Source organism: Arachis hypogaea, chromosome 12 (assembly GCF_003086295.3).
Source record: "Arachis hypogaea cultivar Tifrunner chromosome 12, arahy.Tifrunner.gnm2.J5K5, whole genome shotgun sequence".
NCBI lineage: Eukaryota > Viridiplantae > Streptophyta > Magnoliopsida > Fabales > Fabaceae > Arachis > Arachis hypogaea.
The window spans coordinates 6,881,476-6,896,902 of record NC_092047.1 but is presented as its reverse complement, the minus strand read 5'-3'; the positions used below and the strand labels follow the sequence as shown (position 1 = coordinate 6,896,902).

Sequence of the window (15,427 nt, the reverse complement as noted above, 5' to 3'; positions counted from 1 at the left end):
TTTTTCAAGATCAACAAAAAAAATGAGAAAATACATTTCCGTGCTTGTATGCTGGATTCATACGAACAAATTTTGTACTTATACCTTTAAATTAATGTATCTTTTAGGTTGCATTTAAAAAAGAGATTGAAATCGATAAACAAATACTAGAGAAAGAGAAGATTGATATTAAATTAAATTTTTATATTATGTTTGGTATAAAATATATTGAATTGAATTATGTCTAAATATTATATTTAATTTAAAATAAATATAAAAATTAAGAAATAAATTTAAAATTTAAAAAGTTAAAACAAAATATTTTTTTAAAAAATTATTATTAAAATTTTAGTAAATTTTAGTTTCAATTGCTTACCACCTCACCACCAGTTTCAGGATTTGAAAGAAAAAAAAAAAAAAACACTACCTAAATTTTTTATTCCTCGATAAAATTGAAATTTTGTATTACATATCAAAGTTAAGAAACTTAGGATTGGAAACATTTTCTCTCTGCCATTGTCTGGCCTATCGTACCTTGTGTTTGGAATTGGAAGGTGGAAAGAGATAAGAGGTGGTAAAATATTATATATATATATATGCAAGAAATGAATGTGGTTCTAAATAAATAAGACTAAGAAGGTGTGGATGAGGTGGAGCTTAGGTGGGGTCCATGACTTATCAGAAGTGCAAGAATGAGAGAACACAAACCAACACCAAGTAAGAAAGTGTTTAACACTTCAAATTTTAGTTGAATCTAACTGTGTTGTGTGTGTGGAGAAGGAAGCATGGCAAGGTTTATGGCAGTTACACCTTCCCAACAGAATAACCAACTCTCCTTCTCCCCCTTAGCTTCCTCTCTTTCTGATTTCTCTGGAACCATAACTCAAGAGAAACAATGGCAGGCAAAATCAGCTTCCTTCTATGTATCAGCATCAAGCACCAAGAAGATTCTAATCATGGGAGGTACAAGGTTCATTGGTGTGTTCTTGTCTAGGCTCCTTGTCAAAGAGGGTCACCAAGTCACATTGTTCACAAGAGGAAAAGCTCCTGTCACTCAACAATTGCCTGGTGAATCTGATTCTGACTATGCCGATTTCTCTTCCAAGGTGTGTCACACAGAATTCTCCTTGTTACCTAGATCAATTTTCATTAGCAACAGATATAGGCTCCATTGTAATTAGTTAGTCACTTTAGCATATGCTAATTAGAATAAAAATTAGTTTAACTTACTAATTATTTGATGTATGATTGTAATTAATTTTGTATGATTGCATAATCATAACAATTATGTATTGTTTTGCAGATACTGCACTTGAAAGGAGATAGGCAAGACTTTGAATTTGTAAAATCTAGTCTCTCAGCACAAGGCTTTGATGTTGTCTATGACATTAATGGTGAGAAAGCTAAAAGTTTGTTTGGTTCACGTATTTCATTTTCAGCATTACAAAACATTGAAAATGAAAACGCAAACCAAACAGGTCCTAATTCTCCTCGTCCTTTCTTTGCATTACCTTAAATACTACGTCACAATGATGTTTTAGGAAGAGAGGCAGTTGAAGTAGAGCCTATTCTCGACGCGCTCCCAAACCTCGAACAGTAAGCTCAACTAGTCTCTGGCAACATTAGAATAAAGTTACAAATAAAGCTACGAGGATTTATACTTCGGATATATTAGTCTCTAAAGAAAATAGCAGATGTGGATACATTACCTTCAAATTAGCCCCTTATGATTAAGGTAGAAGGTCTTAATTTGAACTAACTTGTCCACCTGGATAACTTTATTAGTACTTTTTTTTCTTTAGAGACTAATATGTTCGAACTGTAAATCTTCAGGGATTTATTATGTTATGAAGTTCTTGTTTGAAATAATCAAATTAAAGTTGGGTTCTAAATCTCATGTCATGCCATTTCAAGGTTCATTTACTGCTCTTCAGCTGGTGTCTATCTCAAATCTGATCTATTGCCTCATGCCGAGGTTAGTTTAAACTTTACAAACATTCTGCGTTAATGCAGGGTCCAGAAAAGGGTCGCACCTGAAGGATGTTAATTGAATACTAATACTTGTTAAGAAAAAATGATAGGTTGATGCAGTGGATCCAAAGAGCAGGCATAAGGGGAAGCTTGAGACAGAGAGCTTGCTGCAATCAAGAGGTGTTAACTGGACTTCAATAAGGCCGGTCTACATTTATGGACCGTTGAACTACAACCCTGTCGAGGAGTGGTTCTTCCACCGGTTGAAAGCCGGCCGCCCCATTCCGATTCCCAGCTCAGGACTTCAGATAACACAGCTTGGTCATGTTAAGGTACCAAACCAAACTCCCAATGTCACTGTCCTCTATATGTAATCATATTCAATCATTTTTAAGTATATGTATATATACTAGTAAAATTGTGGCTAAAATATTGCAGGATTTGGCAAGAGCTTTTGTTCAAGTTCTTGGTAATGATAAAGCCAGCAAGGAAATATTCAACATCTCAGGAGACAAGTATGTAACTTTTGATGGCCTAGCAAGGGCATGTGCTAAGGTAATTAAGCAAGAATCGTTATTGACATAGAGTAATACTCCAAATTCGTCCTTAAAAAATTTAGTCGGATACTTTAGTCCTTAACAAATTTTAGTTAATAACTTTTTACTCGTAATTTTATGTCGAGAAACCATGTTAGGTGTATCCCAAAATCATGGTGGCTAATTTTGGTGAATGATTTTAGTGTACACATAGCATTTTTGTATGTTGAGTGTTAGTTATATATTGGCCGCCGCGGTTTTCATTTTACAGGCTGGTGGTTTTCCTGAGCCAGAGCTGATTCACTACAACCCTAAAGACTATGATTTTGGGAAGAAGAAAGCATTCCCATTCCGTGACCAGCATTTCTTTGCATCAACAGAGAAGTCAAAGAGTGTGCTTGGATTTGAGAATGAGTTTGATCTTGTAGGAGGCCTTGCAGACTCTTACAACCTTGACTTCGGCCGAGGAACCTATCGAAAAGAGGCCGATTTTTCGACAGATGACATCATTCTCGGCAAGACTCTTGTTAGTGTATAATTAATTACTCTTTTTCAATTTCCATTTTGAAGTTGTTGCCTTTTGCTATGCTACAATCTAATCAGATAAAGTTATCAAATATATAAATTCTTCTTATGGCTATGAATCCAGAAAACATTTGCATACATGTTTGAGCAGTGTTAGCTTGGAATATCATCCAAATAAATGAGTATAAAATACAAATATATATAAAATTTCATCATATTCCAAAACTGTCCTGAATTCAGAGCTTATTGTATTTCATGGAGAACATAGTATCCTTTGTTTATCTCCTCAAGGTCTGCATAATGTACTCAGCATAGAGATCCCTGCACCGAAACCACAAATATTTTTTAACGTTATAACTACGATTAAGTCTTATCCTACTAAGTGGGGTCAGTTATAAAGATTGAAGGATGCCGAAGTGTCTTGTCGTAATCAAATGTAGCTGGACAAGAGAAGGGGAAAAAGGGAAAACAATCCACAGGTTTGTTTGGTTTCTATTTTTGTTTTCAATGTTATGTGTTTTCAGAATTTTGTAAAGGAATAAAGGAAAATAAGAAGAAAAAGACAGACTATGGGATTTTACTTTATTTTCTTACTCTTCACTTTTTTCGACTTAAAATCCTAAAGCCGAAAAATGAAAATAAAACCCAAACAGGACTTAATAGTTGCTGAATGTATATATATACTCACATTGAGTACTGGATGGCTTCAACTGCCGCGGATGCCGGCAAAAACTCATTAACTGCCACCTCCTTGTTCTCATTCTTCTTGTCTAAACAATTTGTTAAGTAACCAACCGAACACGAATTGCGAAAGAACAGAAAAACTTAGGCAACAAGTTACCGAATTAAGATTGTTTTAAGGATACAGTCTTCGAAGAAGCGACGGATCTCAGAGAGGCGATGAGGCGGAAGTTCTTTGATGTCGGTGTAGTGCTTATACTCCGGATCATCAGCACATACAGCAATGATTTTATCATCCTTCTCTCCCTGTGGCAATAGAGACAATTTTGTTATATGATGAAAAATGGTGGAAAAAGAAGAAAAAACCAGAAAGAAAGATACCTGATCAATCATGGGCATTAATCCAATGGCCCTAGCTCTCAAAAAACAACCAGGAAGAACTGGCTCCTACCACATATCAAACAATTCAGTAAGCTACTAATGGATATACATACATACATACATACATACATATTTTTTTTAGTTCATAGGTTAAGTGCCTGAATTGTACTAATGTTTTTCAACTAGGACCCTCTAGTTTAAACTTTTGCGATCAAGTCCCTATACTGCATACATATTATCCCGTATAGAAACTTGATCACAAAATTTAAATCAGAATTTGATTTCGAATTAGCATCATCTTTTCAATGAATGTAAAGTTTAATTGAGAAGAATGGCAATCCAAACATGTCAAAAATTATTTCAGCAGTTTTAAGTTTTAAGTAGTAACTAAAATGGTGAGAGTTTTACCTGCATGAGGACCAAGACATCAAGAGGATCATTGTCTTCACACAGAGTTCGAGGAATGAAACCGTAGTTATGAGGATACACAACTGATGAATATAAAACTCGATCAACCTGGACATAAAATTTATATTAAAGAAAAAAGTTATATAAATTTGAAGTTAATCTATGTTCTTCTGTTTTAGTTGACTAGAGTCTAAGAAGCACGACCACTGACACTGACACGATGAATGAACAAAAAGGAGATTGGAGTGTAAAAACAAGAAATTAGACACCTTAATTAATCCAGTTTTTTTGTCAAGTTCATATTTGACTTTGCTTCCTTTTGGGATTTCCACTACCTGCAAGAATCAACTAACACATTGAACAAAGCAGAAAAAGTAACAGTTTGGAACACTGGACTTATATGAACCTAGGTACTAGGTAGCACATGAATATGAATGTTGACTTACACAGTTGACTATTTGTGGGGCTGAAGGGCCTGCATACAACATATGTAACAAGATTTAGGTGCTCTAATTTAGATTGAATAGAGTGAAACAAAAGTAATTAGGGAAAAGTTAACATGGTTAATAAAAATAGTACCAATTTCAAGATCATGCCAAGGGTGTGCAGCAACTGATCTGCGTGACAAAGATGACAAAATCCTTTCGTTCAAGCGTGGAGCCGGACGGCTTTCTTTCGCTGCTTCACCCTTCTCACTCATCCTTAAGGAAAAAGAAAGATAAGAATGCAAAAGATCAACATGAACCATCAAACTTTTTGGTTCATGCTCCATAAGAATATGATTATGAATCATAACATGCTAAGATTCCTCACTTTTTCAATATTTATAAGCATAAACCTATTTGAAGAAGGAAGCAAATATCAAAATAGGTAAAATCTCACTATCCTAAAATAAGATTTGCCTAATTTTTCGTCCACCCGAATAATCTCTAAGGCTCTGTTGAAATATTATTGAAGTTATTGAAGTTTCGATATCTGTTTCCAAAAAAATTTCAATCTCCTGTATCTACGCTTTCTAGAGATACCTAAAATTTTGTATCTCGGCTCTGAAATTTTAGTCCCAATCTCGTCTCTCGGTCTCTGAAAACAAACGCTACCTAAGTTTTCTGTGGTAAGACATCTACCAAACACAATCACAAAAGACAGATACACAGATCAAACGACGCAAACCTTCAGCATATATTATATCTCAGATTTTTCAGTTTTTCCCAACATTAATCAACGGCTATACATAAAATTTTCATCAATATCTTGCACCTATGAATCTACAGCAAAAGTCAATGACATTTTCAGCTATGCAACTAATCACACTGACTTGTTATTACTTATTAATTGGATCTCAAAAGAAAAAAAAGGCCAATTTTTATTGATAGATAGAAAGGAACTATATAATAAGCTAGTTCAGATATTCTACCAATTTTTGTGCAGTGATCAATAGGAAAAACCTCAAAAGTATCATTGAAATAGGTTTAGCAGCCATGGCAGAGAACCCAGAAAAGATTATGATAACAAAAAATGTTATTAATTAAGTTTATTAAAAAAAATTGAAAAGGAGATGCATACCTTGAACAGAAAGTTCAAAAAACCAAAACCGAAAAATTGCTGAAAAGATGGTAGCAAAGATATTGGTGCAAGTGCAAGTGTTTTGGTGTGTTATGTATTTAAATTTACAATTATTTATATATATTATATTATAATAAATTAATACTAATAGAGTCTAAAGGGTTCTGAGTCAGTCAAATCTTTAGAGTTTAGAGAGATCTCGTGTGAATTTATATTTTTATCACATTTTTAAAATAATTTTATTGATAATAAAATTTTAAAATATTTTTATTAATGACAAAATAATTCGGATACGTGTACCCACAAATATATTGATTTTTTGGGGGTGCCTCAAACATATTGATTGATTCTTAAAACGGTGTCATGAAAAAAAAAAGGACATATATATACATCATGATGTGAATAATTAGAGATTATTTTATTATTTTTTCTCTTAAGCAAAAAGTATTATTTTTCCAGATAATAATTAAATAGAGGAAATTTGATATTTAATACTTAGTCTAAATAAAAATAACAAACCAACATGAACCCTTAAAATTCGTTTTCTCAACAACGATCAAACAAAAATAAAAAATTCCTTAACCCATAAAAGCCATCAGTGATTAGAGTTTTGTAACCTTATATCCTTATTAGTCAAATGCATCTTAACAACTTTTAAGTTCTAATATGTACATATAGTCATATAGATCACTTTTTAGTATCCATACAACTCATCATGAATCATCATGATGATCATGATACCAATACCATACATTTTCCCTTCAACATATATACCAAAATAAAATGATCCTCGCCAACGAATTATAATTCAAATGACATATTTTTTTCATACTCATCTAAAGATCGCGAATGCTGTTGTCGTTATTTTTCTTGAACAATTTCTTATATTATAAAAAATAATTGTTTTTATCTTTCCTTATTTTTTATCATTTAATTTTAATAAATTTAATTTTAATATATTTACAGTATAAAATATATTATACAATTTATTTTTTAAAATAATTATTTACGTAATTAATATAAAATATTATTATTTTTGTTAACATAATTTTATGTAATTAGATGTACGTATAAAATTGTTTTATATTAATATTGTATTAAAATCAAATTCTAATTTTAATATAAAAAGAAAAATGATATAAAATATATATATTTATATTTTATGGACCCTTGATTTGTCTCAAAAGGTATTGGGTGTATAACAGGTCACAGATCCTCCAATGCCCCCTTTCTTCACTTGATACATTCATTGCTTGCAAGTTGTGTTTGATAAATAAAAAAAAAAAAAAAAAAAAAAAAGTAAAGTATCGTTTTTGTCCCTAACGTTGTTTGGGGTAAATTCTATGTGTTTCTAACGTTTAAATCGTCTTATTTGTATCCCTAACGTTTGTAAAAGTGATGCAATGTTATCTTGTCATCAATTACATATCATGAGCGCTTTAGTTTGAATTTTAAAAATCTCTTCTTGAAGTTAGAATACAAATGTCTGGGATAGAATCGATAATCTACTCCGAAAAATAGCTCATCAAATAATGTTGAAACTAATTCCTACAACATTTACATAATTCACTTTTCTAGGGACATAATTGAATCTAAACACAAATAGTGGATATAATATTAAAATCGAACACATCCAAGTGAGACCTAATTGAGAATGAATACATCCAAGTGAGAATAATTGAAAAATATAATCTGATTTGTTAATATAATTGATAGTAGAATAACATTGAATCACTTTTATAAACGTTAAGGATACAAATAGGACGATTTAAACGTTAGGGACACAAATATGACTTACCCCAAACGTTAGGGACAAAAATGATACTTTACTTAAAAAAAAGGGAGAAAAAAAAAACAAGAAAGAAAGAACAAACTTTCCTTTACTTAATCCTTTCACCAAATAATTCAAACCAAGCACATTGCACATGGCTATCTACCAAAATAACAATATAACAATTCAATCTTCCCAAAAAAAAAAAAAAAAAAAAGAAGAACTGGCTAATACAAATCACTCTTTGTAACCATAGCACTTTAATTAATAGCAAATTAGAGTCACACTCACACGATGGATGATATATTTTAATAAGTCTTATATTATGTAAAAATTAATTAGATAATATGAAACTCATATTAAATTTAAAGTGTTTTATATTAAAAATATTTTATAAAATATTTATTTGATAATTTGTATATCATTATATATAAAATATAATACAAATTGAAAGTTAGTTTATTGTTTTAAGAATTTGAATTTATTTATTTTAAAAAAATATAAATTTTTTATATTAGAGTTATACCATGCTATATTTTTATTTGTTATTTGTTATTTTTATATTTGCTTCAGTTACCATATTTTGTCTTTTTATGCGGTGTTTTTTTATTTACAAATAATTAAAGAAAAATAAATAAATGAGAATAAAAAATCTAAAAAATATATAATATAAAATTATAAATTAACCGTATAATTATGATATATTTAAATGTATCTGATAAGATAGATAAATTTAAACTTATTTAAAGGAGTTCTTAATAATTGGTATAAAAAAATTAAAAAACAAACAATAGTAATAAAAATCTTATGAAGTATGTATACATAGATGAAATAGTAGTAAAAGTTTCAACATATATAAATTGTATTATTTAAATATTTATAACTAAAATTTTATATAATTATTATTATTATGAAATTTTTAATGTTTGTTTATTGTATTTAATTAATATTTTATGTTTTAAGTGAATAATAATAAATAATTTTTTTAGTTTTTTAAAAGTATTTTATTAAAAGATAATTGATTGATTTTTATTTTTTGTCAAATTATTATCATTATTGACATAGTATTATTAGTAAAAAAATGACTTAAATTTATTATAAAAAAATTTAATATCAATTTTTATATGTTATAAATAGATTAGTTTGATATATAATGATTCAAAGTTATGAACTTATGGTTGTTAACGATTGAAGTTCTCTAAGAAGTGAAATAAAATTTTAAGGCTTTTGATAACATTTTTTTCTGGCAGGTAAGGTCAAATTTTGGGAGAGGAAAAACATGAGTGATGAATACACGTGTTATTAAAAGAGATTTACTACTTACGCTCAAAATATCATTATCTTTTAGCAAGTTAGGAAGAAAAACATCTTTATAACACTAAATAATTATACAAAATTTTATTAAATATTGCTTTTTTTATATATATGAATTAAATAACGTTGGTTTTTTATGTCACCAAAAAAAATAAAGCTGGTTTTGTTCTTTGATATAACCAAAAACTCCTTAAAGGCCCAAAACTGGGAACCAAAAAAAAAACACACAAGGACTGAAGGAGGACCAAGGCCAACATCAGAAGCAAAACGAGGAAACACGCGAAAAATGAAAATCAATGCAGGAGTTAATACTCAAATTAACTATGAAATTATACTTTCATATAATTGAGATAATATTTAATTTGGTACCTAAACTTACATGCAAGTCTTAATTTAGTCTTTGAAGTTTTAATTGCTTCTATTTAGTCTCCAAAATTTATAAACGTGCCTCATATTAGTCTATGAGACGATTTTTAGTATAAAAAGACTAGTTAAAACTTGTAAAATAATGCAATTTTGGTTTTGGCATTTAAATAGCTCAAAAACGGCATGGTATCACTTATTTTGTTAGGTAGAATTTTAATAAACACCATTTATGATGTTGTTTTTAGATTATTTGAGTGCCAAAACTAAAACGACATCATTCTACAAAGTTTAGTGTGGCATCCAGCTATTCACGACAATGTTCGTTAACATTTATACGTTGAAAATAGTTTTAAGGACTAACATAAGTTATGTTCACAAAATTTGGGGACTAAATAAAGGCCATTGAAACTGTATGGACTAAATTAAGGCTTGCATGCAAGTTCAGGGACCAAATTGAATATTATCTCTCCATAATTTAACGAGTAAATAGCAAAAATCGTTCCTAAAAGATACCCCGATCTCCATTTTGGTCCTCGAAAGATAAAGTTAATCGAAATCGTCCCGAAAGATACACGATTGGTCACGTTAGTCCTTCCGTCAGTTGGATGATGACGTGTCACGTTAAGTGTCACGTGGCATATGATGACGTGGGGGCTAATGTCATGTGTCACAAGATGATTGGTTGACGTGTCAGCTCAATGACACCTGGCATGCCATGTGTCAGGTCAGTGACACGTGGCACGCCACGTGGCAATTGACATGTAAAAAAGTTATTTATAATCAAAATAGTTCTTGAAAGTTCAGACGTAAGTCATTTTCATCCCTTAAATTTTAAAAATTAATCAAATTAGTCCTTATATAATTTTTTTTATTTTTTCTTGATAATATTAAATTTAAAATATTTTTTGATACTACTAATTTTAATAGAAATGTAATTGACAATCAAAAAATTAGTAATTATATCTTTTCTTCTTAAAAATTTTTTCAATAAAATCATCTCTCTCTTTTAATTCTTGTCAAAATCTCTCTTATTCTTTTCTATTCTAAAACATTTTTCTTACATTATTACATTTTGCTGGAATATATATATATATACTCAAAATTGAAATGTATGTATTTGTTAACCTAAACAAAGTTATATGTTCAAAATCAAATTTTATGTATGTTAACCTAAACAAAGTTAATAAAAATTTATACGTCTTTTTTTTCATTATGGTATTACTTTCATTTATGTTAACATACATAAATTTTGATTTTGAACATATAACTTTGTTTAGGTTAACAAATACCTACATTTCAATTTTGAGTATATATATAAAAGGTTTTAGAATAGAAAAGAATAAGAGAGATTAACTTTATTTTTCGAGAACTAAAATAAAGATCGGGGTATCTTTTAGGGACAATTTTGACTATTTACACATAATTTAATATTCAAAGTTTGAATTTATTTAATTTGGTGTCTCAACATAATTTTTATGACTTGTATTAATTTTTGTTTTTGTCATATAACTGTTAGTGGCATGCTAAAAGAGATTAATAATTGTCGCCAAATTCTTTAATAGTTATCTAATATAGTAATTGAAAATTTTTACTTTAATTTTTTTTCTTAAAAAATCTTTGAAATTCTTAAGTAAATTTAGGATTAAGATTATTTTAAATACTTTGTAAGGAATAAATTAAAGTAAAATAGTTTTAATTGCTACTTTAAATAACTATTAACAAATCTAATCAATATGCTGTTAACGATTTTAGTTTCTGTAACAAAAGTAAGACATCAGAGACTAATGTGAGTATGAATACTAATTTAAAAACTCAAATTGAAAAAATTAAAATTTTATGGACTGGATTAAAATATGGGTGTAACTTTAGATATCAATCTGACTATTAAATATTAACTCTAATTACGTTTAACAGTATTAAACTTGATGACATATACATTTTAACCCATAATTAATGAAGAATCTAGCTGAAAACTACTCTAAAAATATTGATTAAGAGAATGAAAGTATTTTTTTATATTAATAAACTTAAAAAAACATATATTTAGTTTATATTTTCTATTTAAATTGTCTAAAAGTAGTATTTTTAATGAGTATCCCTTAAAACAAACAAGATTCTTAAAAGTAGAAACAAAAAAGTCAGTACTCGAATATAGATCATGGAAAATATTTACTGTAACTTCTATTTATCTATTGATGTATTTCTATAAGAGCAAATCTAATTACACTTGAAAAAAGATAATCTCTTTTCCTAAATAAATTAGGAAAAAAACAAAAAGTAATATCTTATAGGTTAATGCAGAAAACAATTGATAGATACATTAATTTGATAGGAATCAGATATAACTCACCTACCACTTTTTAGAGTCACTTGCTTATATAACTTTAATGTAAATTTTTAATAAGTGGATACTCTCGTGATAATATCTTAACGTAAAGATAATATTATGAATTGTTAGATAATTTAATATGTTTGACCGAATATGTTTAATCAAATCATCTAATGATTCACAATGCCATCTTTATGTAAAGATGTTGTCAAGTGAGTATCTCCTTTCTTAAGAATTTACAATAATAATAGCCATAGGTGATTTCTAAAGCACACATACACTTTTGGGCTTGGTAGTTAATAGTTATGCATTTTTTATGTTACTAAATTTGAAAGAGATTTCAATGAACAATGATAGAATCAGGAGACATTGAAATCATTTGAAGAAGGCTTGAATTTGAGAATGTTTCCTCCAAGAAATTCAAATTGCCAGCATCACCACTCTGTTTTGTTATGTGCACCAATTCTCTTACAACATCAACCATTCCAATCTTTCCATCTCCACCAAATAGCATACACCTTGTTGCAAGGTCTGCCACAATCTGCACCTGATCTCGCCGGAGCTGCGCCATCTCGTGATACGAAAGGAGAGGATCAACAATCTCTTCTAGCTTCCCATCCCTTATTTTCTCCAAAGCCGACGTAGGCGGAGACTTCTGGTGAGTCGAGTTTGAGCCTGAGATGATCTCAAGTAGAAGCAATCCCATGTCATAGACATCATTCTTGCAAAAGTGATGAGATTCATACTTGAATTTAGAATTGAGTAGGCCGAACCCTGCAATCTTGACTGAGAGATCATCATCCAAGAAAATGCAGCTAGATTTTAGATTGTTGTGGAAAATTGGAGGGGAATTCTCATAGTGCAAGAATGCAAGAATGTAAGCTGTTTCAGTAGCTATGATCAATCTTCTATACCAATCCAAACCAATTCCATTATTTCCTTTGAATTCATGATTCAAATGCTCCTCTAATGTTCCATTAGCAGGGTACTCATAAACCACTAGAGGAGTGTAACTAGATTCAATGCAACATCCAAGAACACAAGCCATGTTCCTATGCACAATGTTTGATAGAATCTCAATTTGTGATACAACTTGGATTATGTCCTTCTCATTCTCACATTTTAGCTTCTGAACTGCTATGTGGGATCCGTCGCCCAGAACTCCGGCGAAAATCGACCCGGCTGCTCCACTCATAAGCTTCTGTCCTTCTTCAAAACCTTTGGTGGCTTTGTCTAGATCATGGTGGCTGAACAGGCGAGTTCGATTCGGTTTTCGGAACGAAATGCTGTGGTAATAGGCCTGCTCTGTGTCAAACATTCCTGGCTTTGTTGCTGGTTTTTTGAGAAGATAGAATAGTGTAATCAATGAAGCAACAATGAGAAATGGACCCAGGATTCCTGCATCATAAGATCAAAGGAAAGTGTGGACACATTTGGTAACTGTCACAAAACAGAACAGACATTATGACATACAAATTTGTTTAGAAAAAGACAGAATTTCTCTGTTGTTTTGACTGCATTATTTACAAGCACTGAGAGAAAAATACGGAGACATGAAAACAAAATTATCAAAATTATAATGACATGCCACTTACCTACAATGATGAGCATTTTCCTTTGATCATGTTTTTTGATGTAACAGTTGTCTCCATATGCTTCCTGTCCATTCTTCATACAAGCTGCAATGCAAAAAGTCAATATATATGAATAGAGAAAGAAAGAAGTAATTAATTTGCTCTTTTTATGAAGAATCAGATGAACAGAAAATTGAGTGAATCTCTTACTTAATTCAGCTGATGCATCTAAGCCTAAGATTCTATGTTGTTCAACCATTTTAACTTGATTTTCTATGTGCATTGAAGCAAGTAATGGCAAAAAAACAAAACTCAAGAGGTAAGTTCATATGTTGGGATTTCTGAGCATTTTGTTTGTGACATTTTCACAAAGATAATAAATATATAGGTATACTAATGATATAGAAAATTTTGAAATTTTCTTAAAATATCTAATAATTAGATGAGTTTAATTTTTAATATAATGACGGTGTAAAATATGTTATTCAGTTGTCTAATTATATCCGTCAATATAAAAGATAATTATTTTTACTAACATGCTTTTACATAATTAAATACTGTAACACTTGTGTTATGTAAATTAAGATGGCTGCATCATTATTAATAAAAAAAATAATAATAGTAAAAAGGATCAGAAAAATACTGACATTGCAAGCATCCTGATCCATTAAGAAAACCATCACCAAGAAATCCATCTTGACAAACACACCTAACTGCACCTTGAACTGAACTAGCATTCACCATTTCTGCATTGAAATCACAAACTTTCTCCATTGATGATGAATTCTTCTTCAAAGGAACACCCCATTCCAACTTCACCCCATGTTTTCCTGAATTAGATCCTCTAACAACAGCCCAACTTGAGAACCCTCTGCATCCAAATTCAGAGAACACTGAGAACCCTTCACCACTGTGCCATATGCTATGATCACTCAGTGGATAACAGCATCCAAGGTTGTTGCCACTTCCATCACACCCTGGAAGCTCAATTGTTTCACAATCTGGTTTGCATACTGAGGAGTCATCACAATCATAGAGTCCAACAACATTGTCCAATGAGATTCCATACTGATCTTCATCTTTTCCTTCAAAACTTTTCCCAAATGAGTTCAAGTCATTGTACATTCGGCAAGTCGAAGACGACGATGCGCCTGCTGAAGGATTACAGAGTGTTCATAACACACGGTATGTGTAGAAACTATGTTTTATTAATAAAACTACAGCCAAGTTTTATGTTGTACGAAGGATTACAAAGTGTTCGTAACACTGCAAAAATCATGTTGTACTAATACAAATTAAACAATATCAAATTTTAAAAGATCTACTAAATTTTAAAAAGAATATATTCGTGTAAATGATCGATTTTGTGCTTAAAATTTATTCAAACGACTGAGATGGTATATATAGATACCTACCTGGAAAGTCCACCAACAAGCCATCATTGAAGAACTCTAAAACCTTGTAACTTTGTGAATCAATTTTGAGGAAAAGGTTAGAGGAGTTTGAACAAGAAAGGTTGAAAGAAGTTGAGATTGAGGCACAAGAAGAGTTGACAAAGAATGGGAAAGGAACATGGAGTTTTCCACAAGTTTCATTGCAAGGATTTGGAAGCAAATTAGGTGGTTGGAGAGAACAAGAAAAAGGTAAGAACACAAGAAGTTCTAAACCAATAATAATATGCATCATTGCTACTAATTAATTAAGCTATGTTAATGCCTGTGAATGTGTCTATTTAAATCTATAAAGGAAGAAGAAAGAGCAAGTTAGTGTGCAGTGTGTAGGTGTTAAAGAAAACAATACATTCGTGACTACCCCTTTTATATAATAATAATAATAATAATAATAATAATAATAATATAGTAGTCTTACATATATAAATGACAAGAGTATAAGATATACTTCAAGTATTTTTTTATGAGTGTAAGTAAGTATTGAAATATATGATGTGTCATTGTCTACCTATACTTTTCTTAAATTTAAATATACAAATTTATATTAAATATGTTTTAAGAATATAGAAATATTTTTT

The 15,427-nt window shown here is 30.2% G+C and overlaps 3 protein-coding genes across 4 annotated transcripts; 1 reads left to right on the top strand and 2 right to left on the bottom strand.

Moving 5' to 3' along the window:
- Positions 1-49: 49 nt before the first annotated feature.
- LOC112726615 (chloroplast stem-loop binding protein of 41 kDa b, chloroplastic) lies at positions 50-3,126 on the top strand. The gene is made up of 7 exons (XM_025776084.3): positions 50-1,085; positions 1,283-1,373; positions 1,521-1,575; positions 1,894-1,954; positions 2,061-2,282; positions 2,389-2,505; positions 2,758-3,126. Exons 1-7 carry the CDS (start codon positions 765-767, stop codon positions 3,022-3,024), a joined length of 1,134 nt encoding a protein of 377 aa, XP_025631869.1. The 5' UTR covers positions 50-764; the 3' UTR covers positions 3,025-3,126.
- LOC112726616 (soluble inorganic pyrophosphatase 1) lies at positions 3,096-6,183 on the bottom strand. The gene is made up of 9 exons (XM_025776085.2): positions 6,045-6,183; positions 5,061-5,182; positions 4,928-4,956; positions 4,751-4,816; positions 4,482-4,589; positions 4,074-4,139; positions 3,878-3,998; positions 3,700-3,781; positions 3,096-3,332 (listed from the first exon to the last, which is right to left on the bottom strand). Exons 2-9 carry the CDS (start codon positions 5,179-5,181, stop codon positions 3,290-3,292), a joined length of 636 nt encoding a protein of 211 aa, XP_025631870.1. The 5' UTR covers position 5,182; positions 6,045-6,183; the 3' UTR covers positions 3,096-3,289.
- A 5,763-nt stretch (positions 6,184-11,946) lies between these two features.
- On the bottom strand, positions 11,947-15,168 carry LOC112726614 (probably inactive receptor-like protein kinase At2g46850). 2 transcript variants are annotated; one of them, XM_025776082.2, is made up of 4 exons: positions 14,814-15,168; positions 14,046-14,552; positions 13,420-13,503; positions 11,947-13,222 (listed from the first exon to the last, which is right to left on the bottom strand). In XM_025776082.2, the coding sequence occupies exons 1-4, from the start codon at positions 15,082-15,084 to the stop codon at positions 12,165-12,167; spliced, it is 1,920 nt and encodes a 639-aa protein (XP_025631867.1). In that variant the 5' UTR covers positions 15,085-15,168; the 3' UTR covers positions 11,947-12,164. The 2 variants fall into 2 exon arrangements, with proteins under 2 accessions (XP_025631867.1, XP_025631868.1); XM_025776083.2 differs by having other exon boundaries at positions 14,046-14,549.
- Between the last annotated feature and the right edge of the window lie 259 nt (positions 15,169-15,427).